The sequence below is a fragment of the Bos javanicus genome, chromosome 26 (genome assembly GCF_032452875.1).
Source record: "Bos javanicus breed banteng chromosome 26, ARS-OSU_banteng_1.0, whole genome shotgun sequence".
Lineage (NCBI taxonomy): Eukaryota > Metazoa > Chordata > Mammalia > Artiodactyla > Bovidae > Bos > Bos javanicus.
Window position 1 is genome coordinate 43,090,987 of NC_083893.1, and position 23,199 is coordinate 43,114,185.

General features: G+C 48.2%; 1 protein-coding gene across 3 annotated transcripts in view; it reads right to left on the bottom strand.

The window, feature by feature from the left end:
- Positions 1 to 23,199, bottom strand: part of CHST15 (carbohydrate sulfotransferase 15) — an 80,352-nt gene that overhangs the window by 20,922 nt on the left and 36,231 nt on the right. For 2 of the 3 annotated variants that reach the window (XM_061403802.1, XM_061403803.1), the window contains exons 2-5: positions 13,969 to 15,015; positions 13,023 to 13,362; positions 11,022 to 11,168; positions 7,616 to 7,772 (exon numbers count right to left, since the gene is read on the bottom strand). In XM_061403802.1, the coding sequence (XP_061259786.1) occupies positions 7,616 to 7,772; positions 11,022 to 11,168; positions 13,023 to 13,362; positions 13,969 to 14,514 (1,190 nt within the window). In that variant the 5' untranslated portion in view covers positions 14,515 to 15,015. The remainder of the gene's footprint in view (positions 1 to 7,615; positions 7,773 to 11,021; positions 11,169 to 13,022; positions 13,363 to 13,968; positions 15,016 to 23,199) is intronic. The other variant, XM_061403804.1, reaches the window with a different exon arrangement.

Genomic DNA, 23,199 nt, shown 5'->3' on the forward strand with positions numbered 1-23,199 from the left:
AGAGAAAACATCCCTCAGCCTTGGAATGCTAGAGCTCCTGTTCTGCCTGAGAACACGTCTACCGCACACCAGTCAATGCTTCCAGTGACCTGGAGAAGCTGGGCTGGTGCGAGGTTTTCAGCAGCGGCTGAGTTGCCAGAGAGACGCTCATCAGTAGTATGGGCGCACGACAATTTCAGAAGCGTCAATCCGGCTCATCTCCCTGCTCCACAAGCTGGTCCACGCCCTGGGTCAGGATCCTGCTCTCACCCGTGTGGACACAAGTGAAGGAGCTGAGTCCAGGCTTAGGCATCTACGCAGACTGGCATCCTTACTGATCACAGAACTCTGCCCAAGTGGGGAGCCTCCATCCTGCTCATGGCTCACAGGTTCAGTCCCTTCACCGAAAGACCTGCCCCACCCAAGGTTACACCTCCCCAGGGCAGACACAGCCAATGGCCGGTGGATGGGAGATGCTTCAAGGAAGTGGTTGGCTGAGACCCCTGTTGTGACCTCTCCCTCTGTCGGTCCTGCCCTGTCGCCCCTCACAGGGGCTGGCCCAAAAGCAAGCCCTGTAAACTTCATTTTGCTGGGGGGGGGGGGGTGCTCCAAAATCACTGCAGATGGTGACTGCAGCCATGAAATAAAAAGACACTTGTTCCTTGGAAGAAAAGTTATGACCAATCTAGACAGCATATTAAAAAGCAGAGACATTACTTTGCCAACAAAGTTCTGTCTAGTCAAGGCTATAGTTTTTTCAGTGGTCATGTATGGACGTCAGAGTTGGACTCTAAAGAGAGCTGAGCGCCAAAGAATTGATGCTTTTGAACTATGGTGTTGGATAAGACTCTTGAGAGTCCCTTGGACTGCAAGGAGATCCAACCAGTCCATCCTAAAGGAAATCAGTCCCGAATATTCATTGGAAGGACTGATGCTGAAGCTGAAACTCCAATACTTTGGCCATCTGATGCCAAGACCTGGCTCATTTGAAAAGACCCTGATGCTGGGAAAGACTGAAGGCGGGAGGAGAAGGGGACGACAGAGGATGAGACATGAGTTTAAGCAAGCTCTGGGAGATAGTTAAGGACAGGGCAGCCTGGTGTGCTGCAGTCCATGGGGTCACAAAGAGTTACACACAACTGAGCGTGTCTGATAAACTGATAAACCTCCTGTACCCTCTGCCATACAGTCGGCCTCCCAATAATTGACCTATGACAGAGATGAAAAGCTTGGCCCCTCAGGCCAAGTGACATGGGATCAAATCCCAGTCCGGCCACTTATTAACCAGGTGACAGCTGATAGGTGACTTAACCCCACTGAGCCCACACACATTAGCTGTGACATGTCAAGACAGCCCTCTCACCTGCTTGCAAAGTTCACAGGAGGCAAAGACTGAAAAGGACTTAGCACTGAACCAGGCTAAAGAAAGTGATCAGTGAGTGCTAGGTTGCCACCTCCCCACTGGAGAAGACTCCAGGAGGGCAGATGGGAAGGACTTGGCTCTCCAGTGTATGCAGTGCATCTAGCATATCAAGAGGGCTGGATAAACATTTCGTTGAGTATCTGAGCGCTTGGTCTGGATATTGTTATTATTACCTGCTACTATTGTGGCTTGATAATAGTAACTAATAAGTATATAATAGTGACCATTTGCCCAGCACTTTTAAACACACTACACATATTAAGTCACTTCATCCTCACAACCCAAGATCCGTGACTGAAAGTGAAAGTGTTACTTGCTCAGTCATGTGCGACTCTAGGCAAACCCACGGACTGTAATCCACCCGACTCCTCTAGTCCATGTAATTCTCCAGGCAGGAATACCAGACTTGGTAGCCATTTCCTTCTCCAGGGCATCTTCTCGACCCAGGGATGGAACCTGGGTCTCCTGCATTGCAGGCAGATTCTTTACCGTCTGAGTCACCATAGAAGCCCCAGATATAGGACTATTTCCCCTCACTCCATCAATGAGGAAGAAAGAAGGCATAGAGAGGTTGAATAACCTGCTGAAGGTCACATAGCCAGAGAGCCGCAGAGATGGGGTTCAAATACAGACCCTCTGGTCCCTGAGGCTGCATCCCTATCACAATGATCCTGGATCCCTGTTCACCACCCACACACCCCAACGGCCACTCTGGAGATGGAATGACATTCATGAAAGGTTCAAGGTTCCAGTCGAAAGGTTCCCTCCTGCTCATCACTCTCTGTCCGAATGAAAAACTGCACATAAATGGATTCATTTCATTAGCAGCCTCATTCCTTCCATTCCTAGCTGATCGCCATGAAGAGAGTAATTTATTTAACCAGCCCAGTGGGTTGTTAAGAAAATCAGTTCATAAAAGCAGATGAAGAAAATAACTCCCCAGGTTCCACGGCTCTGGGGACAAGACACTGGGTCTCAAGGCACTGGGATCAAAATCAAGTTCTACCCTTTATGGAGCTGACTTCTCCTTCTGCCTTGACCTCTCTCCATAAAACGTGAAAACCAAAGACTCCTGAGGTGGTTGTTACCATGCACTGTGGGAAGACCACCCGAAAAATCAAGCCCAAGATACAGGGATGGTAAAGTCCATGAATAATGGTGCAGGACCACTCTCCAAGCATCCCTGGAACAAAGTCTGTTGAAGGGGTCGGCACCTCCCAGCCATTTTCTGCATTTCTTGCGAACTGTAACCACCTCTGCACTGAGTCAAACTCCATCAACTGTCTCACAAATGAACAGGCAGGCGGCCAATGTGGGCAGTGTTGAAAAGAAGTCTTACTTAAGAATTGAACTAAATGAAGGAAAACCCTGCTTGTAATTGTTGGCTTCTTTTTAATTAACTGGGACGATTTAGCCGAGAAACTTGAATTTTAAATTGTCATTATCTCTTACATAGAGAAACTTGCAACAGGAATTCTCGGTTGGCCCTTTGGCCCTAAAGAACCATCCCATCCACATTCCAGTATTCTCTCTTCCTCGCCAGAAAGATAAATGGGCTTGCTTCTCTGGAAGCTTTAAAGTGGTTGATTTGATTTTGCTTACAATTCCAACATTTTCAAACTCTCTGCCTTTGATCAATTACAGACATAAAGACTAAATGTGAATTTAAACTAGAAATGAAGGTTTTCCCCACTCCTCTCCGAGCCTATTTGTACAAGGAAAGAAAATTCGGTCCAATCCCACGGGCAGGGAGAAACTCAGGGAATCTCCCACTTGCAGAAGTACAAGGTCACAGAACGGCTTAAGTGGCTGATAGCCCGGGACCCAGTTAAGACTCATGGCTCCAACTGTTTGTTTCTTCAAGAGTGACCTAAACACCCAGTATTTATCATCCTTTCTGGTGGCGATGGGAAATGAGCCAGCCATTTCGGACAGGCCGTGAGTCACGGGGCTCAAAAGAGAAGAAATTCCTATTGTTCCATCCTTTATCAACGTTTAATAAGCAATGGAACAGCTGCTGCTGTCAGTAACCCCCACAGAAGATGGACACGCGCACACACTGCCCTGCGCACGTGGCTTGCCGGCGCCGCCTCTCTTTCCGGCTGTAAGGGCGTGGTTTCCCAGAGGAGCGAGAGAGCCGCACAGAGAAGTAGGTAACTTCTAAGATGGTCCCGAAGATCCTCTCCTCACCCTGGGATTTTTCCCTGCAGTCCCCTCCCCTTGCCTGTGTCCTGGACCACGTGACTTGTTTCTCATTGAGAATGTGGCAAAGGAGATGGGCTGTCACTCTTGTGCTCAGATGACAAAACATGGAGGCTCCCAACTTGGCAGCAGCTTGTTCCTTTGCAGGCTCTGATGGGGCAAGCAGCTTCTGATGACGGGGTGGCCCAGTGGCAAGGTACTGAGGGCAGCCTCTAGCCAATGGCCAGCAAAGAACTGTGGCCCTCTTCCCACACTTCTTGGGGAACTGAATTCTGCCAACAACTTCATGAGCTCGAAAGCAGATCCTTCCCCTACTGAGCCTTCGGATGAGACCCTGCCCTGGTGACACCTTGACGACAGCGTTGGGAGAGCAAAGCTGTGCTGGGTTCTGCCCCATGGAAGACAGTGTGAGATAGTTAAGTGTGCTGTCTTCAGCTGCCAGGTTGCTGGGTGATCTGTGACACAGCAGTTGATGAGAAATACAGTCAGCAGCCCCTCGGCAGGGTCAGCTTCCTGAGGAGGCTGTGTGTTGCCATGGCATCCTGCCCTCCTCCGCACCATCACACGTGCGTGAGGATCAGTGCCTCGCATTCCTGACAAAGTGCAGCTCCTGGAGGGCAGGCGTCTATGTGCGCCTGCTCAGCACCAAGAGGAGTGCCCAGCATGTGACTGGGAATCAGTGAACATTGTAACTGATGAACTCCTTCTGTTAAGTGAGTGGCAGGAAGGCAAGAACTTTCAGTTTCCAGTATAAACAGAGCATTGTTCTTTAAAAAAAAAAAAAAAGGAGGCAAGACTCCTTGGGATGGCCACCTACTAAAAGAGGAACTATGGGCTGAGGTCTGAGAGGTGAGTCAGGCAGGCCTGGCCCCTGGTTCTGTGTCTGAACCCGGGCAGCATGACGGCCCTTGCTGTCCAAAGATTGTCTTCACGGTTCCCATGTCCCCAGAGGTGGAATGAGAGCTGTGGGGAGAGGGACGCGCCCACGGAAGCTGGCTCCACTCTCTGAGAGAACATGCAGTCCTTTCCTTTGCGCTCTCCATCCTCCCTGCCCCTTCCCCTTGACTATGTCCCTCGCTCCTTCCTTGGCAAACTTTTACTCAGCCCTCAAAACCCCGCCTGGCCTCAGCTCTTCCAGAAAGGCCTTTCTCTGCACTCTCCACTAGCTGCTCCTTCCCTCTTGGGTGCCACACTTACCCCTTAGCCCTGGCTGAACTGCAGACCGCAACACCCACACCTGTCTGCCTGCAGCTGGCATGAGCAGCCTGTCCCCCAGGCTCCTGTTTCTGTGCCCAGGGGGCGACAGAGCCGAGTCTCACCTTCTCGGCCCTCTATAGTCGAGGCAGGTGACCTTCTTCAGAATGAGGAACAGGGAGATGTGACGGGAAGACACTGGCCAAGCAGTGTGCTACCCCCCTCTTTCTGAGAGAATGTTCCAGGCTCGTGAGCCGCAGTGGGGGTGGCCTGCGGGAGCAGCTGTGGAAACACCTCTGCGGGCAGTGCGGGGTCACTTAGTCACCGGGCCTTTCAAGGCTGACGGTTATGTAATCACGTACACACGAGAGCACCGCTGGTTTGGGTCAACTGTTCTCAAGCTGGGGGGGGTGCCAGCCCACTCCCTGAGCAGAAGGGCCGAATTCCTGTCTCCCGATGTGTGGGAAGCGGCAGGCAGGACATGGCGAGCTGCCCCGAGGTCAGGGCAGCCTCGGGACCGGCATGGAGGGACTCCCGAGGCGGAGGAGGTGCAGCAGGCAGAGTGGAACCATCTGCAGCATCCAGATGGCCGCCACAGGGGGTCTGCAGGGGTGGGGACGGGGCAGGGGCCATCCAGCTCTCTGACCAGATCACTGCAGGGCCCGGCGTTCACTCCAAGACCCACATGGGGCCCACAGAGGTAAGCCAAGAGTTCGAAACGAAAGAAGCAAGATGTGAGACTGTATATTCACACAGCTGTACACACACACACACACACACACACACACACAAAACACTTCTCTGCATAGATAAGTATTAGCTTGGAAGAAAACAAACCAAAATAAAAATATCGATTATCTGGGTGGGAGATTATACGTGTTTTTAAAACGATTATCATTCACAAGGCTACAGGGCCAGCAATGTCTGCCATCCGAGGAAGGAACCAGGGGTGTGTTAGTGTCCTGCTGCTGCTGCTGCTAAGTCGCTTCAGTCGTGTCCGACTCTGCGCGACCCCATAGACGGCAGCCCACCAGACTCCCCCGTCCCTGGGATTCTCCAGGCAAGAACACTGGAGTGGGTTGCCATTTCCTTCTCCAATGCGTGAAAGTGAAGTTGCTCAGTCGTGTCCGACTCTTAGCGACCCCAGGGACTGCAGCCCACCAGGCTCCTCCATCCGTGGGATTTTCCAGGCAAGAGTACTGGAGTGGGGTGCCATTGCCTTCTCCGGTTAGTGTCCTAGGACTGCTAATAATGAATTACCGCCGACTTGGTGCTTATTCCAGCAGGAATTTATTCTCTCACGGTTCTGAAAGCCCAAAGTCTGAAGTCCAGGTGTCAGCAGGGCTGGTTCACTCTGGGGCTTCCAAGGAGAGTCTGTTCCGGGCCTCAGTCCCGGCCATCCCTGGCGGTCCTCGGGGGTTTGGGAGCATCACACTTCTGCCTCATTCTCACGCAACTTTCTCCGTGTCTGTGGATCCCGGGCCCCACAGTTCCTCTCCCCAAAAGGACACCAGCTCCTGGGTTAGGGCCCACCCTCCTCCAGTGTGACCTCATCTTAACCTGAGTCCATCAGCAAAGATTCTATTTCCCAACAGGGTCAAGTTCACACACATCTTTGGCATGTGTGGGGGCGTGGGGCATAATAACTCTTGTGCTGTGTGCTAAGTCACTTCAGTCCTGTCCAACTATTTGTGACCCCATGGAATGCAGCCCTCCAGGCTCCTCTGTCCATGAGATTCTCCAGGCAAGAATACTGGAGTGGGTTGCCATGCCCTCCTCCAGGAGATCTTCCTGACCCAGGGATCGAACCCACATCTCATGTCTCCTGCATTGGCAGGCGTGTTCTTTACCACTAGTGCCAGCTGGGAAGCCCCTATAATAACCCATAACAAGAGGCATTTAGTCCAAAGGAAAGAAGACACAGGGCCCTGACAACATCTTCTATATCTTGCAGGCTTTCCCATTTGAAGGATTAGACCTGATCTATGTAGCTCTATGGGGAAAAAATGGGTCCAAAGTGTAGACACTCCCAAAAGATAGCCTTGGGGTCAATGTAGGAAGGATGCTCTCACTGGGCTGTCTAAGCGGAACTGGGTTGTCCTGGATGGGAACTCCTGGACCAGAATGGAGCCTCTTGTCTCTGGGGCAGGGGTACTGGTCAGGCCAGAGGGGACGTGATGGACTAAATGATTTTAAGTCCTGGCAGCCCTAAGATTCTGCCACGCACACAGCCATTGTCAATGACATCAGCATGGCCTAGCGCTGGCCCGCCAGCCTCACCCAGTCTGTTCGGGACCACGCTAGCCTGGCCTCATCCACACTGAGCAGCTGCCACACTGCACAACAGAGCAGCTGCCACACTGCACAACAGAGCAGCTCTGTCGTGTTCTTCCTCTCGGAAAGGTGCAGCTGGCACTTTCAGAGCCGACAGGATAAAGACATCAATCAAGGCAGAGGACAAAGAACTATAGGAGTTAAACCCTACAGAGAAATCCGACACCCCTGATTCCAAGGGCATTCCTCACGCCTGGACATCACTCAAGGGGCAGTCCCACATCCCCAGGCCAGACCGGCAGAGGCTGAAGGCCCGCAGGCTAGGGTTAGAATGGCTAAGGAAACAATCCACAGTTTGTTTAGAAGCAGTGAAGATTGCCCCAAGAATAACGTTTACATAAGAAATAGCAGTAACATCACATGTTAAGCCTGTTTATTTAAAGAAGAAGCAGGAAAATCTTGCCTGCGATGAGAAGGAAGACTGGCCTTCAAAACTGCCTTTTCTTTTCCCCAAACAAAAAAACCCACGAATACACTGCTCACCTCTCCACAGGGTCCCTGAGCATGACAATCAGCTTTGCGTCTGGCTGGAAGGCGTGGATGAAGTCCTGGGTCAGAAAGGGGGGCTCGCCGTCTGTGCCATTGTCATAGAAGAGCGTCCAGGCGTTGTTGTCCCACATGGTGGAGGCGCTGGCCTCGCCTAGAAACAGAAAACGCTGCAAGTGAGTGGGGCTGAATTACGGGCTCCCGCAGAGCGGCCTAAACTAGGGGCCACACCCGGCTGTGATGCCGTCTAAAACAGCTGTGCACGGGTGAGCTGGTCCAGGAAGCGGGCAGACCAGACTCTGGGAAGAGGAGGCTGATGACCGCCCTGTGCCACACCGTCACCCCCTCCCCGCAAGGACCTCCATCTGGAGATGAAAGGTGATCTGAGCCACACTGAGCATCCCTCTTCCTCCCAGCTCCTCTCTCCAGGATGTGACAGAAAAATCTCTATGAGTATCTGGCCTCCCAATTTCACGATGTTTAACTTTGCCTATGGCGCACAGCTCCGTGGCATTTTAAGGGCCCGCTGGGAACATATTAGATGGTTTCCTTCAAAAGGCATCAGGGGTGAAGGAGGAGTTCGGGCAAGCTGACTCTCATTAGGAAACTGCAGGCAATCCACATCAATCTTCCCTTGAAATCACAAGGGTCAGTCCCCAAGCACACTCGAAGAGGGAGGCTTTGCGGGAAGGCTCATGGGACCTTGGTCCTCCGTGCCCACCCACCCCATGGCCTGGCACACAGCTGGGATTCACTCGGTGCTGGCTGGGTGAACGGGAAGCTGGTTCTAGCCTGTTTGATCACGGTCTGCATGACTGAAGCATGATGAGGTCAGTTAAGGACATTCTAGGCCAGGGGTGAGGCCAACACACAGACCTTTCAGCATTTCTATCTCATAGACTTGAACTGGTTCCTTTTTTTTTTTTTTTTTAAGAATAGTCTTCAGAGATTCAGAAAGAAAGGCAAATCAATCAATTCATTATACATTTGATTTCCCGACATCGTACACGGGACTATATGACACGTCTCAAAGTCATTTATTCAGGGAAAATCTGAGCTTGAAGACTGAGTCTCTTTGATCACTGATGAGCACATCACAGTTATGCGGAGAGTTAGCAGGCTCCTATTTATTCTGTTGGATGTGCAATCATGTCCAGGTGAGTATTTCTATTCTGATCTTTCTTTCTTTCTATTTTTTTTAAGAGGTAATACCGTAGAACACAGAAAAAAAACAAGCCAATCTGAAGTCCTTTGAAAATTCTACTCACAATGAATAAGAGAATATTAGGTCAAGGAAAGTACCTAGAACTAAGTTGGCACAAATTTTGTCAATTTCATAAATGAACTGGTTCTATGCTTGTCCATTTATCTGTCTGTCCATCTACCCATCCATCTTTCATTCATCCTCCATCCATCATTCACCCATCCTTCATCCATCCATGCAGAAAGCTCTGATTTGGTGTCTAAAATGTGCCCAGCACTGTGCTTGGCACTATAGATAGATGACAGAAACAAGACAGACAATCCCCTTTAATCTCAAACCTTACAACCTAGGAGAAGATCAATAATTCAATAAACCATCAGAGCTTCACTTGAGCACTTTGACAGGGCAGAGCAGGGGACCTTGAGAGCCCTGAGAGAGGGCAGCAGCCTTTCCACATCTATTGATCCCCAGCCCAGAGAACCCAGCCACTGGAGTCCTTCCTGACTCCAGCCATTAGCCCAGACGACCGAGAAAGGGCTCTCTATGATCCATTGGCCAAGATGAAGAAAGACCAGTAAGCTTCTTCCAGGGATCTAACCAGAAGAAGCTGAAGCAGAGTTTCAGGGTTTGGAGGAACCCAGAACTGATCTGGTCCAACAAACCCATTTACAGATGAGTAGACTGAGTTCAGGAACACAAAGACCAACTTGTCTCATGGCACAGAGCTCGCTGGTGGCACAGCCCGGGCCAGATGCCAGCTTTCCATCTACCATAAAACTCAACAAATTCTGCTTCAGGTAAACATCAGAGCATGGATATATTCTTTAGTTTTCATTTCTAAATCTAGAAGTAAATAAAATGAGAAAACCAAACTAAAGCCTTCCTTTTTTTATTCATTAGCTTAGGCTCTATTTCCCAACCTTAGGATGTATAGACTTTTAGCTCTTTCACAAGAACAAGAGATTTTCCCAGAGGTATATGGTAAGGGTGGTGGTGGCTTAGTCACTAAGTCGTGTCCAACTCTTGTGACCCCATGGACTGTAGCCTGCCAGACTCCTCTGTCCATAGGATTTTCCAGGCAAGCATACTGAAGTGGGTTGCCATTTCCTTCTCCAGGGGATCTTCCTGACCCAGGGATCAAACCAGGGTCTCCCGCACTGCGCAGATTCTTTACCAACTGAGCCACCAGCGAAGCCCACAGTGTGTTTGAGCCGCAGTCAAATATTAGTTACGATTTGTAATTTGGGTGTTAACTCATGGTTGCAAGAAAACAGCTAGTACCCAGTTCGGACTGAGTAAGAGGGTATGCTCTCATCTGGCTTCTAGGACTCGAGTTCTTCGAGTTAAAAATAAATAAATCAGAGCTTCAGCATGTAAGTCTGTCCCCTTGGACGTGGGACATATAAGTAAACAGCCGTCTTTCAGATGGTTGATTACAATTCTTCTTAGTCACTGATAGTGTAACCGAATTCAGAGAATCAAAATATAATAGATTTAAAACGAAAAAATAGATCGCTGCCTCAGGTAACCAATTTAAGAAAAATATGTGATTTGATTTCTCTCTCTCAGAGGTGTAAGTGGATAAATGTCTTTTAAGCTGAAGCCAATAGAGAGCGTGAACAGATGTGTTTTTTATAAAACATCCTTGTGAATTTAAAAAAAAAAATGATTGCTAATCAAACCACCTCATTTTGAATGTCTAAAGGCATTAGGCTGACAAGACTGAAGCTTTTCCAACAGCAATCAGTCACCCATGATGCACGAGAGATGTGTCTATTTCAGGAGAGGCCACCTCCATCTTCACAGGGTCCCAGAGGCCAGAAGAGGCCACAAGAATTAAACCGATGACTAATTGGTTCATTTTGCATTCATGATCCCCTGTCCAAACTTACTCAGATGGGCGTATCACGAAAAGAAATCCAGCATGCAAGCTTAACTTTAATAAAAGCAAGAAACGGCAACGTTTTTAAAAAGCCGTTTCAGGTGCACTTGAGTCTCCACGAACTAGAGAGTCTACTAAACGCTTTTGCTTTATGGAAAATTGCACAAACAATATGAACATTTTACACAGGGGGAGAGACGTGGGGGGAGTCACTGGGGAAATAGGCACTCAGCAGCTGAGGGCAAATGTCATGCAAATGCTTGCAGGTGCAGTGAAGCCCGGCCTGGCCCATGGCAGGAGCTCCACGGAAGCCATACCGATAATGATTCTATTCATCTTGCTCGGCTCCTTCGCAGCGCTGGCCTGCAGTCCTTGATGAATCTGGTGTGCGGCCAGGTCAAAGAGGTCCAGGTAGTCTTCCACGGGATAGCGGTCCCGCAGCCCGTCCCTCAGGCGGACGATTCCTACAAGAACCAGGAAGCAGGGGTTACTGAGGACAAAGCTACCACGCTGGGCTGGTGGCCTCCAGGGAGTGACCACAGACGGATGGAAAGGTCTGAGGGCCCCACTGCAGCAGCCAAGGCTTGACCCCATGAGCTACAAGAGATGGAGGAATGTCTGCAAACCGGCCACCCTCTTTTGAGCCATATGTGCTTTGAGGGATGGAACACACCACCACTCGGGTGCACAGTAGCCCCTGAAAGGATGGCACACCTGTTCAAAGAACTATAATCGGGTCTACTTAGAGGGCCAGAGAGGTCGGGGCTGGTTAACACGGGCACCACGTGAGGTCCCCCAGGGGCGGGGCAGCAATGGCATCAGAATACACACGACGAATCACAAGAAAACACCTTCTATCAGAGGAGCCATATCCTCTGAAGCTCAGATTCATCTTTTTTTTGTCAGGGCTCCCCAGCACCTTCCAGAGGTTCTTTTCCATCAGGAAGTCTATCCATTTCTCCAAACAATAAGGAGAACTGATGGTCCCTAGATGGACACCTGAGTGATTCTGGCATCAGCCACAAGCAGCCTAAATTGTCCCTTGCCTGAGAGGTGGGTAAATTTTCCTTGAAAATGTATTGACAACACACTGCCCCAAACCACAGCCACCAAGGTTAATGTAAAGTGGAGAGAGAGTATCCACAGGCAAAACAGCAAGAGGTTCAAGGTGATACCAGACACCAGACTCCAGAGGCTGCATGCCCCCATGACTCTCCCCTTGACCAGCAGGAACCTGGTTTTCACAGGGAAAGACAGTGAGTTCTGCAGGGGAGGGCCCCCTAAAGATGAGCACAGAAACTCTGGCTTCCACAGCTACCGCTGCCAAACCACAAAAGACATATTTACACTTCTATTCACTTTGGGACGAACATCAAAAGGATTAAGTCAAATGTCTGTCAGAAACACACTAAGAGTTGATCTCAACTTAGGTTGTACTAAGAAAAGCTTTCAAAATTTCTTTCCAAGCAACCTAGGTCCTTTCCATGGAAACCGCCCTCCAGGCTCACCCAGACTTTTGCATTTGTCATCCCTTAGCTCCAGTGACCAAACGTCTCCTGGAAGAAGGGAAAAGGCTGAGGAGAGGAAACAGTGACCCTGGGGGCTGAGGAGGTGGCTCAGGCTGGCTCAGGGCTGGGTGGAGCAGAAACCAGCCTGCAGGAGTCATGGGGTGGTGGCTACTGTCAACCTCCTGGGAAAGGGGTGCTGTGAGCAGGGGGGCCCAGAATTACCTTCATGGGGCTTTCATTCTGACCCTCTGAGGCCCAAGGGGCAGGCACGTCAGAGAAGAGGCGGGAAGCAGCTCAGTGACAGGCTCAGGTCCTGGGATGCTCTAGCAGGAAGCTGAAACCTGGCCAGACACAGCCGCCTTTCTTTCTCCTGCCTCCTCCTAGTGCAGGGGTGTGGGTGCGGAGGCTCCAGCAGGAACAGCACTGAGCTGGGAGCTGGGAGCGGACAGGCCCCAACAAACGTCCACCTGGATGACGCATGTCCCAAGGCCCTTCAGGACAAGAAGAGTGCCCATCCGGCACCCTTTCGCTGGCCTTGCACATTGCCAGCACTGTATAAATGCTCACCAGGTGATCAGAAGCTGGGTACTCAGTCCTGCTGGGTGTCTGCCTGGGGATCTCTAAACCACAGAACTCTCTGATCGCCGCCTCTCAGCGTGTTTTCTCATTTCCCCACCTGCCTTCCTCCTGGAACCTCCCAGAATGCCCCGCTCAGGTCAGTCTCAGGGCTCCCACTCCCCTGACCCCGGAAGGAGTGACGGAGTGAAGGCGCCTGAAGCACCCTTGCCGTGGGGACATGGCGGCACGCACCGAAGCGCTTCCGGGTCCACCAATGCGGTTCCTTGATGGCAGAGAACTTGACTTCCGGGTGCAGCCGCAGGCGGTCGTAGAGGTCGGTGGTGCCGCACTTGGGCTGCCCAATGATGTAGAAGTGCGGCAGGCAGCGGAGGCGGAAGTGCTTGCCGTGTGCGTGGGACAGGTGGCCCCAGAAAGCCTTGCGCAGCGTGTCAAAGGTGGAGCGGAAACGCTTGGAGTAGAGTACGTAGGAGTTGGTCAGGTAGGGGTCGGTGGTGTTCCTGCCTGTGAATTCCTCGTACCAACAGGGGCTCTTACTGTTGGGAAGAAATTTGTGTGGGATGACGGAAAACATCTGCAACAGAAAGAGACCAAAACGGAGAGACACACTGAGAGGGGAAAACACACTCTGTCCTCAATATGATCCTACACTGAGGCTTATTACAACGTTCGCATGGGAAGTATTATTGGATGATGACTAAATACTAAAAGTAAACTTGGTAAACAATGACCATGCTTTTCCTAAAACCCCAATAAAAATAAAATATGAAGAGAATGAAAATACAAGTTCCATCAAAATCCATTCTACCATGATTTATTTTACTCACACACACGACTATATAGTTGTATATTTAAGTGGCCGTTAGAGACAAACACTGTGATTTAGGACAGACTAGAGAGTGATCTACAAAAGTAATTTTAACTGCCAGGACCACCTTTCAAGCAAAACATCCCAGAAAGGAATTATTAGAAAGGGGGGTTCCTTCAACCGTTTTAGCTGTGCCATTTAATACAGAGTTCCCTTGTTGGCATTAACAGCATGGACACAGCCCTCTCAGTGAACCCTCATCCATAAGGCTGTCAAATTACCACTATTACACTTGGGAAATTTTTGGTCACTTTCCTGCCAAAGGTGATGATAGGAAAATCAGTCAATGGAGATGCGCATCGGGCTACTCACGTGCAATTCCTGCTTCTTGAGATCTTCTACGTCTGGGAGCTGTCTGGTGGTGAACTCAATCCTGGATGTGATGCTGTTGATAATTAACTTAATGCTTGGATAGTCCTTCACGTATGAAATATTATTTACAGAGGATTGGTGATGATGCTCTTTTGCGTCACTCGGATTTTCGCCCTCCATCAAGCTGGGATTGCTGGGGAAGGCTCCGTAATGGAAAGGCGATGAGATCAGAAGTTCTTGGTGGACCCCAGAAAGGATGTAAGAAGCCATCACCAATGTCATTATTATCAATCCAAAAATGAGGCTGCATCGCTTCCCCTTCTTGAAGCGCAAAAACCCACCCCAGCTCTCATTCCCTTCAGCCCTCACTTCGAGAACAGCCAGCAAGTTCATTTGCTTACCGTCCACTCGAAACACAATTTTGTTTTCTGCTTTGCACACTGGGCACTCCTGGCGACCGTGATGTGAACCTCCTCGGCAGCTGACCTGCTGTGTCTGTACGTCGTCAGGTGACAGTTGGATGCAGCAATTAATGCAGTGCCTCATGATAATGCCCCTGGATGCTGGCCCACTGAGCCATGAGCAAGCCTCTGAGGAGTCCAGATGCCTGAAAGTCGTGCTGTGAAACTTGAAGGATGGCTCAGTGATCACATAAGATGATCAGAAGGCACAAGCAACAGAAACAAGAGTAAAAATGAGCAGGTGCCAAAACACCAGAGAATGAGGGATCACGTTCTTTGGTTTGCCTCTGAAAGATAACACGAATGATGTCCAACTGTCATGTTCTGTAATCCTGGAAAAAGCCACAAGGTCAGGAGCAATTATTCCTGACCTTCAGGTTTTTCCCATGGCACCAAATGAAGTGGAAGTGTTCTTGCTGGAGAACATGGAAACACCCAAGGGATTAGAAGATCTCATGGCCTCAATGAGAGATGGACAGACGCACCATCCACGCAGAGTCCATGGAGATTTCTTCTTTCACATCCTAAAGTTCCTTTGAAATGTTTCCTCTTCATGGGGAACAAAATCCTCAAGATGTCAGATTACCTAAACAACAAAGAAAAGAGGTTTTATTACATTAGATGATGACAGCAATCACCCTGGGAACATCTTCCAAGGAGAGAAGTTCCCGCTTCTTTTCCACTTCTAAGTTTCAGCCACGTTGGCTAGGTCACAAGCAAGTTACTGAAAATCATATAGGATGAAGGGAGAAGTGTCGGGTCCTTGGTGTTTGGCTTTGGAGTTCAGTCTCTGCCACCAAATGTGACCCCAACACCAGCTCCACCAGCACCTTATTAAACACCTCTTATTTCACACAACCCACATATTCCATAATGTCTGTGCCTGGACATAGCTAAGTGACTAGAACCCTTGCTCCCAACTTGGAATCATTCTTAGATTCATGCACAGTTAGTCATTCTAAATTTGAGGGATGAATTGAAATAACAACTCTTTTAAATCAACAAAAAAAATCTAAAGAGAATAGTTAAGATGGGAGCAGGCAGAGAAAATATTTTGTCCCCTCCCAACAGCACTAATAGTCTTTTAACCTAGAGCTAACATTATCAGTGTAGGATGCAAAAGTTAATGAAAATTTAGAAACACTGAAATGATTCTCTCCTTCAGTAGAATGTATCATATTAAAAAAAATTTGACTTTAAGTTATTAAGCAATTAAATCCAACATGTAGTACTCCCCCAAGTAACAGAAAACTTCAGACCCTGAAACAATTTTTCACTTTCATCATGCTTGGGAAAACATGATTCTTAAAAATCCATTAATAGAAGTCTGCAGTTATAAAATGTATTGTTGCCCAAGTGACACTTCTTTGTAGACATTGTAAAAACAGCAAAAAAAAAGAAGAGAACTATATGGTTTTTAGCAGTGGTAGAACATTGCTAATGAGCTAACCGTGTGACCTCGAGCCAGCAGCATAACCTTTCTAAGCTCTGGTTTCCTCACCAGTAAAATTAGGATGAAAGTATGTCCCTTTCAAGTGTGTAACAGTACTAAGTCAGCTAATGCATGTGAAAACTTTGCAGAATGCCTACACATGTTTCAGTTCAGTTCAGTTCAGTCGCTCAGTTGTGTCCGACTCTTTGCGACCCCATGAATAGCATGCCAGGCCTCCCTGTCCATCACCAACTCCCGGAGTTCACTCAGACCCACGTCCATCGAGTCAGTGATGCCATCCAGCCATCTCATCCCCTGTCGTCCCCTTCTCCTCCTGCCCCCAATCCCTTCCAGCATCAGAGTCCTTTCCAATGAGTCAACTCTTTGCATGAGGTGGCCAAAGTACTGGAGTTTCAGCTTTAGCATCATTCCTTCCAAAGAAATCCCAGGGCTGATCGCCTTCAGAATGGACTGGTTGGATCTCCTTGCAATCCAAGGGACTCTCAAGAGTCTTCTCCAACACCACAGTTCAAAGGCATCAATTCTTCGGCACTCAGCTTTCTTCACAGTCCAACTCTCACATCCATACATGACCACTGGAAAAACCATAGCCTTGACTAGACGGACATTTGTTGGCAAAGTAATGTCTCTGCTTTTCAATATGCTATCTAGGTTGGTCATAACTTTCCTTCCAAGGAGTAAGCGTATTTCAATTTCATGGCTGCAGTCACCATCTGCAGTGATTTTGGAGCCCAAAAAATAAAGTCTGACACTGTTTCCACTGTTCCCCCATCTATTTCCCATGAAGTTATGGGACCAGATGCCATGATCCTAGTTTTCTGAATGTTGAGTTTTAAGCCAACTTTTTCACTCTCCTCTTTCACCTTCATCAAGAGGCTTTTTAGTTCTTCTTCACTTTCTGCCATAAGGGTGGTGTCATCTGCATATCTGAGGTTACTGATATTTCTCCCGGCAATCTTGATTCCAGCTTGTGCTTCTTCCAGCCCAGCGTTTCTCATGATGTTCTCTGCATAGAAGTTAAATAAGCAGGGTGACAACATACAGCCTTGACGTACTCCTTTTCCTATTTGGAACAAGTCTGTTGTTTCATGTCCAGTTCTAACTGTTGCTTCCTGACCTGCGTACAGATTTCTCAAGAGGCAGGTCAGGTGTTTAAGATCCCATAAAGGAGAGATAACATGAATAATGATAGCATCATCGATGACTCTTACTATTATGTTTTTCATTGTCAGTAAATACCAAGAACGTCTGAAGTGGAATCAAAAGATGGGCAATCCCATCACAGTGTCTTTCCTTAGCACCTGAGAATCAGCTACAGGTGGTAGACTCACTTCTACACACACACACACCCTCCAACAATCCTTACTGTCCCCAGGGAAGGTGGTGTTAACTAACCCTGCATAAAGCCCCCCTCGTTTTGGCGGAGAGGCCAAGCAATCAACTTGGCAGCAGCAACATCCCCTTCCCTTGGACAGAAAGGCCTATGTTTTATCAAAACATGATAACCATGAAATAACCATGCAGTATTCCTAAAACGTCCTCCACAAAATGTTCTGCATGTTCGATAGGTCTTCAGGGCTTGAATTACCTGGAGGAATGGTAGAATGGCCCAGGTGACACAGACTTCTTTAGAGCAGACTTCACCTTTTCACTGTGAAGCCATAAGAGAGGACTATAATACACAACATTTCCAAAACATAATTGACCATGGAATTCTAACTGATGTCTCAAGGAAGCAGTTTGAGGAATGCTAGTGAGTAAAGGCTGAGATAGGGGTCAGAGCAGTTCTGAGAAGCACAGAGGAGAGGGAGTCGTGGGAGCAAACAGCCCGGAACCAGGCCAACATCTCAAGCTCCACCACCCCCTCATCCCTGAGAGTTTTTGGAGGGACTCGGCAGAAACCTCAAGGCTCAGGCCTCTGCCTCCAACTTGCTCAACCAGCCCTGAACCATCACTTGCTACAAACAATTCTCCCAAACCAAAGAAACAAAAGGGCAAGCTCCCCTACTCAGAAACCCCGTCACTAAGCCAAGAAAACATTTTTCACACAGCGAAGACAAGGCCAAATGGGGTTAAAATGAGATTCCAGCCAGCATCGCAGGGGGGAGTCAGTTTGCACCCTTCTGTCTCTCTGGCTGTAGGAGGCCTAATTAGATCTTTTCCAAAACATGGTCTCTGAAGCTCCAAGACAAAAATGTACAAAATCTGGACCCACCAGAATGGGCAAAACATTCCTCAACAAGAACAAAGGTTTTCTAAGACAAGCACAATAAATAAATAGACCTGAGTAGTCAGAGAAGCTGACAGTCTCAACAGAGAGGCCTGGGACACAGTAGCCCAGAGGATTTGTCCCCTGGGCCGGCTGCATCCTCCAGCCAGACCTCCCACTCCAAGTCTCACTTTGTAAAATGGGAGCAGAAAACTAGTGACACAATTCCAGAGGCCTGCAGAGCCTAAACACTCAGATCCAATGTTATCTCCTATAATTCACTCCTTCATCCCTTCCCCCTTTAATTCTCCAGATCCCTCCTGAAGGAGGACCCTGCACTGGGCGCCGCCCGAGGTGCACGTCCAGGTCTGAAAGTGTCAGTCGCCCGGTTGTGTTCGGCTCCTTGCGACCCCGTGGACTAGCCCGCCAGGCTCCTCTGTCCATGGGATTCTCCAGGCAAGAATACGGAGTGGGCTGCCATTTCTTTCTCCAGGGGATCTCTTTGCGACCCCATGAGCTGCAGGCCCTCCATAAAAACCCTCTAAATGACAGGATTCCAAGAGCTTTCTGGTTGGAGAGCCCGTGGAGGTGCTGGGAGGGTGGTGTATGCAGAGAGGGCCTGGAAGGTCCATGACCCTCCCCGAGGCTCACTCTGTGCATCTCCTCCATTTGGCTGTTCTTGTATTGTCTCCTTTGTAACGAACCCATAATAGTAAGGAAGGTGCTTTTCTGAGTACCGTGCATCATTCAACTTAAGGAACTTGAGAAAGGACTGTAGGAACCTCTGACCCTGCAGCCGTTAAAACAGAAGTGTGGGTAGCCTGGGGACCCGAGACTTGTGACTCAGGTCTGAAGCAGGGGCTGTCTCAGAGGTGGTAGTGGTGGTTTAGTCACTAGGTTGCATCCGATTCTTGCAACTCCACAAACTGTGGCCCACCAGCCTCCTCTGTCCATGGGATTTCCCAGGCAAGAATACTGGAGTGGCTTGCCATTTCCTTCCCCAGGGAATCTTCCCGACCCAGAGATCGAACCCGAGTCTCCAGCAGTGCAAGAGGATTCTTTACCGCTGAGCCACCAGGGAAGCTCCAGTCTCAGAGGACTGAGCCCTTAACCCGTGAAAGTTGTGCTAATTCCAGGGAGTTACTAGAAGAATTCAACTGAATTACAGGACACCCAGCTGGTATCTAGAGAGTTGGAGATTTTGCCAGTGTGGCAAAATCCCCCCGGGAGACTCTGTTTGAGAAAAAAAAAATGTTTGTTACATTTACATGTTTTATCGAAACATCTGACCAGCATATAGTATGTAAAATACTTGATTAAAAACAACGACCATATGAGTAGTGAGTGCATTGCTGTGAACAGGGCCTGGAGCTTTGAGGTTTCCAGACCACCCTCGTCCAAGTGGATGGGACTGGTACAGCAGTAACCATAATAGGGAGACCTTTGCCTCACCTGGAACTTATATTCCACCTGGAGTTAGGGGAATAGCAGGACAATAGACAATTTAAAAAGTCACAAATGAGTAACATCGTCTCAGATGCTGGAAGAAAACACAAAGGGAGAAAACAACGACACCCTTAGAACAGGGGCTCCCCGTGCCGCACCAGGGCCAGATGATGGTTTGTTGTGGGGGCCTGTTCCATGCACTGTAGATGTTTAGCAGCATCCCTGACCTTCATCCCCGGGGAGAACTGCTGCCTTAGAAGAAGGGGAAGTAAAGTGGAGAGAATGGCCAGGGAAGACCTATTTCAGGTGGATTCATCTGACTGATGAGAAGGAAGCCAGTCATGTAGGGACCAGGGAAGTAAAGATCCCGCAAAGAAGGGAAGCTGAAGAGCAAAACCATGGCGACCATCAGGAGAGCAGATCTCTGGATTATGGGGCAGGAAACGGGTGGGAAACAGATGGGAGAAAAGGCAGGGACCAGACTCTGGAAGGCCTGGAAGGCTGGGATCCGTCCACACACAAAGAGGGAGGCACACTCTGGATTCTTTCAAAAGGATCTTTAAAATACATATAGCTGGGAACTCATGCAGCTAGACTGAAAGGAAAATGGATTGCTGTTTTTTTTCCTGTGTTGAGATTTTCTATACACCAAGAACAGTCATTCCGAAACCTAACACTCAGGTTATTCTTTCTTAAGAAATAAGCAATGGATATCCACTTCACCTGTCTGGAATGTCCCCGTTTTGGTGCCGGTGGACTCCGATTAGCCAGGACCCCTGGCTCTCCCATTCGGGTATTAAACCAGAGTCCGCAGGCATGCATTTCAGTGAGATCGCCCTCCAGCCAGGGCTCAATGCTGTGCCCTGTGGGTGCAGGCTGGAATTGTGGGAACCCAGTACCACTGTAAGAGATCAGATAACCGGTCCCAAAATAGAAAGCGTTCAATTACCCAGCCTTGGCTAAGATGGCCCCTATTAACCTATGCACCCCAAGCATCATTAGCAAGCCATTTATAACAAAATTGTAATCGAGAGACCCAGATATAGCACTTCAGATTAAGTAATTGAATGCCCCCTCAGCGTTAAGATCGATAAAGGGCATCCAATTTCACCCTAGGAAAACCTTATTAAATAATTGTAGCTATAAGCTGATATAGCAGAAGAAAGATGTACAAAACTTCCAAAGAAATCGGGATGAATTTAAATAAATGGCTTCATTTAGGTAGAACATTTACATCTGCCCTCTGGGAATAGAGAGGGGAAAAAATAGCTAATTACATTCTTTTACTTCAAGGTTTTAAAGAAAAAAAATTGATGGGTCTTAATTAATCTTTACTAAAACACAAAGCCTTCTGCTGACTACTTTGTCTAACTGCTGACATTTCTCTTCAGGCTATGTATATGAAAATACATTTTTTTTCCCAAGGAATATTAATCAACAAGTGGCAAAAGGAATATTTTTCACATTTAGCTCAAGGAGAGGGGAGAATTCTGTACAAACAACAGATGCTCAGTCTCAGTCTCATACCTGGATCTCATGCCTTTGGCCACATCACAATCAGTAAATAGAATAAAGAAAGCTACATTCCTCAATTCACGACGTTGGTCAATAGCACAGTGGGAAGAATATGGTCAGCAGTCATGTGGGCCAGCAGGCTTTAGCTGTGTCCACCTGGTGACCTCGGACAGGTCCCTTAAGTGACCTGGGTCTCTGTATTCTCAGCAGTCCTTGACACATAGATCACATAGTCCCCTGAAGACTGGGTGCTGGAGCGGGGTTCCCCTACCTTGACCTTGAGCAAGCCACTGAACCTCTCTCCTGTTTCCTTGGGTGTGAATTGGAGATAATCTCGTAACACTCATAGAACCCATGTGTGTCCAGCGTGTAGAAGAATTTCTGGCCCACAGTAAGTGCCAAATAAATCTTAGCTATTATTAAACACACACAGCCCTGGCCCACAGGAAGTAATTGGAAAGTAGCAGTTTACTACTGTTTATGGCAGTTTGACCTTTGGTTCCAGCTTATTATTCCTCTCTCTGTTCACCCCCTTCACCACATAAAGGACTCTGCAGTTCTTCTAATCAAATTAGTGTAATACCTTTCTCCACCTTTTGACTTGGGTTTGGAAACTGCTTTGGCCAACAGAATGTGGCCGCAGTGACAGCAGGCCAGTCCCAAGCCCAGGCCTCAGACGGGCCGAGTGTGTCCACCTGCCCTTTCTGCCTTTACGGGCGCTGTGGGAAGAACACAGCAGCATGGCCAAGAGGAGGGCAAGAGACACGTGGAGCAGAGCCACCTGGCTGAGTCCCACCTGGAGTAGCCAATACCCTGCTGACCCCCAGCCAATGTCTACAGACACATGAGAAATAATAAGTGGCTGCTGTTTTAAGTCACTGAGTTTAAGGGTATCTTGCTGTGTGATAAAAGCTATCCAATACACCCCTCTACAGGTTACAAACAATAGACTTTACTAAGTTAAGCTGATATGATTCTGCATTGAAGAGTTTCAAAAAGTATGTTTATCTCAGTGAGCAATTCAGGCCAAAGTAATCAATCACCAACTCAATGGACATGAGTTTGGGTAAACTCCGGGAGTTGGTGATAGACAGGGAGGCCTGGCGTGCTACGGTTCATGGGGTCGCAAAGAGTCAGACATGACTGAGCTACTGAACAGAACTGAACTGAATTCATCCAAAGAAGACCCAGTGAATCAACTGAATCAATGCTTTTGCCCTGGAGAATTCTTCGGCTAACACCAAAAGTAGATATGCCAAAATAATGCTGAAAACCCAGATGGCAGTTGGTCCCAAATCAAGACAAAACTACCCAAATGTCACATACCAGGTTATTTTCTGGCAAAATGTGTATTTATGACAACCACAGCTACTATGTTCTGGTAATCAAACAACTGACCCCATTCTCCCTACTCCCTGATGAAGAAACTTCCCCCTTGCCTATTTTACAGTCACTATAACTTCTTCCTTGCTTCTCTCCTTGAGCAAGCTCTTCCTGCATCCTGTTCTTCTGGTTTCCTTGCCAGATTTCACCTTTCCCGGTGACCGAGAAATCTCATCTGTGTTTTGTTTGAGACAGGATTCTCAAACTGACCTGCAGAATCTCCCTGGCTCACTCAAAATGTATGGCACATCCACACAGGTAGTTTTTTAAAAGTTATTTTTAAAGCGTACTTGACTCTGTATTAAGCTCTTCATCAAATTTTTATTTGTTAATAATGACTCTGTATTAAGCTCATCATCAAATTTTTATTTGTTAATAATGACCACTACACATGCTTTACAGTATAGAAAACACATTCTAAACTATTCCTTCATTACATAAAATATATCTATATGAAAGAGACATTTTCTCTGAGATCAAATTTCTGCAAATATACAGCCAGCTCCTCCTCTGCCCAGGGAACCAAATGATGTGCAACTTGGTAGAAAGTTGGGAGGGAGCAAAAATGTTTTTTGAGACGTCAGAACAAAGCTTCGCAGGCTTTGGAGTGAGGCAGACTTGTGTTTCAATCTGACTCAAGTCTGAGCCAGCTTAATGATCTCGGGTAACTAACTTCACTGTCCTGTGACTTTATTTCCTCATCTGTAAAATGGAAATAAAACGATCTCCACCCAGCATGGATGTGAAGAGGAAATGAGATAATC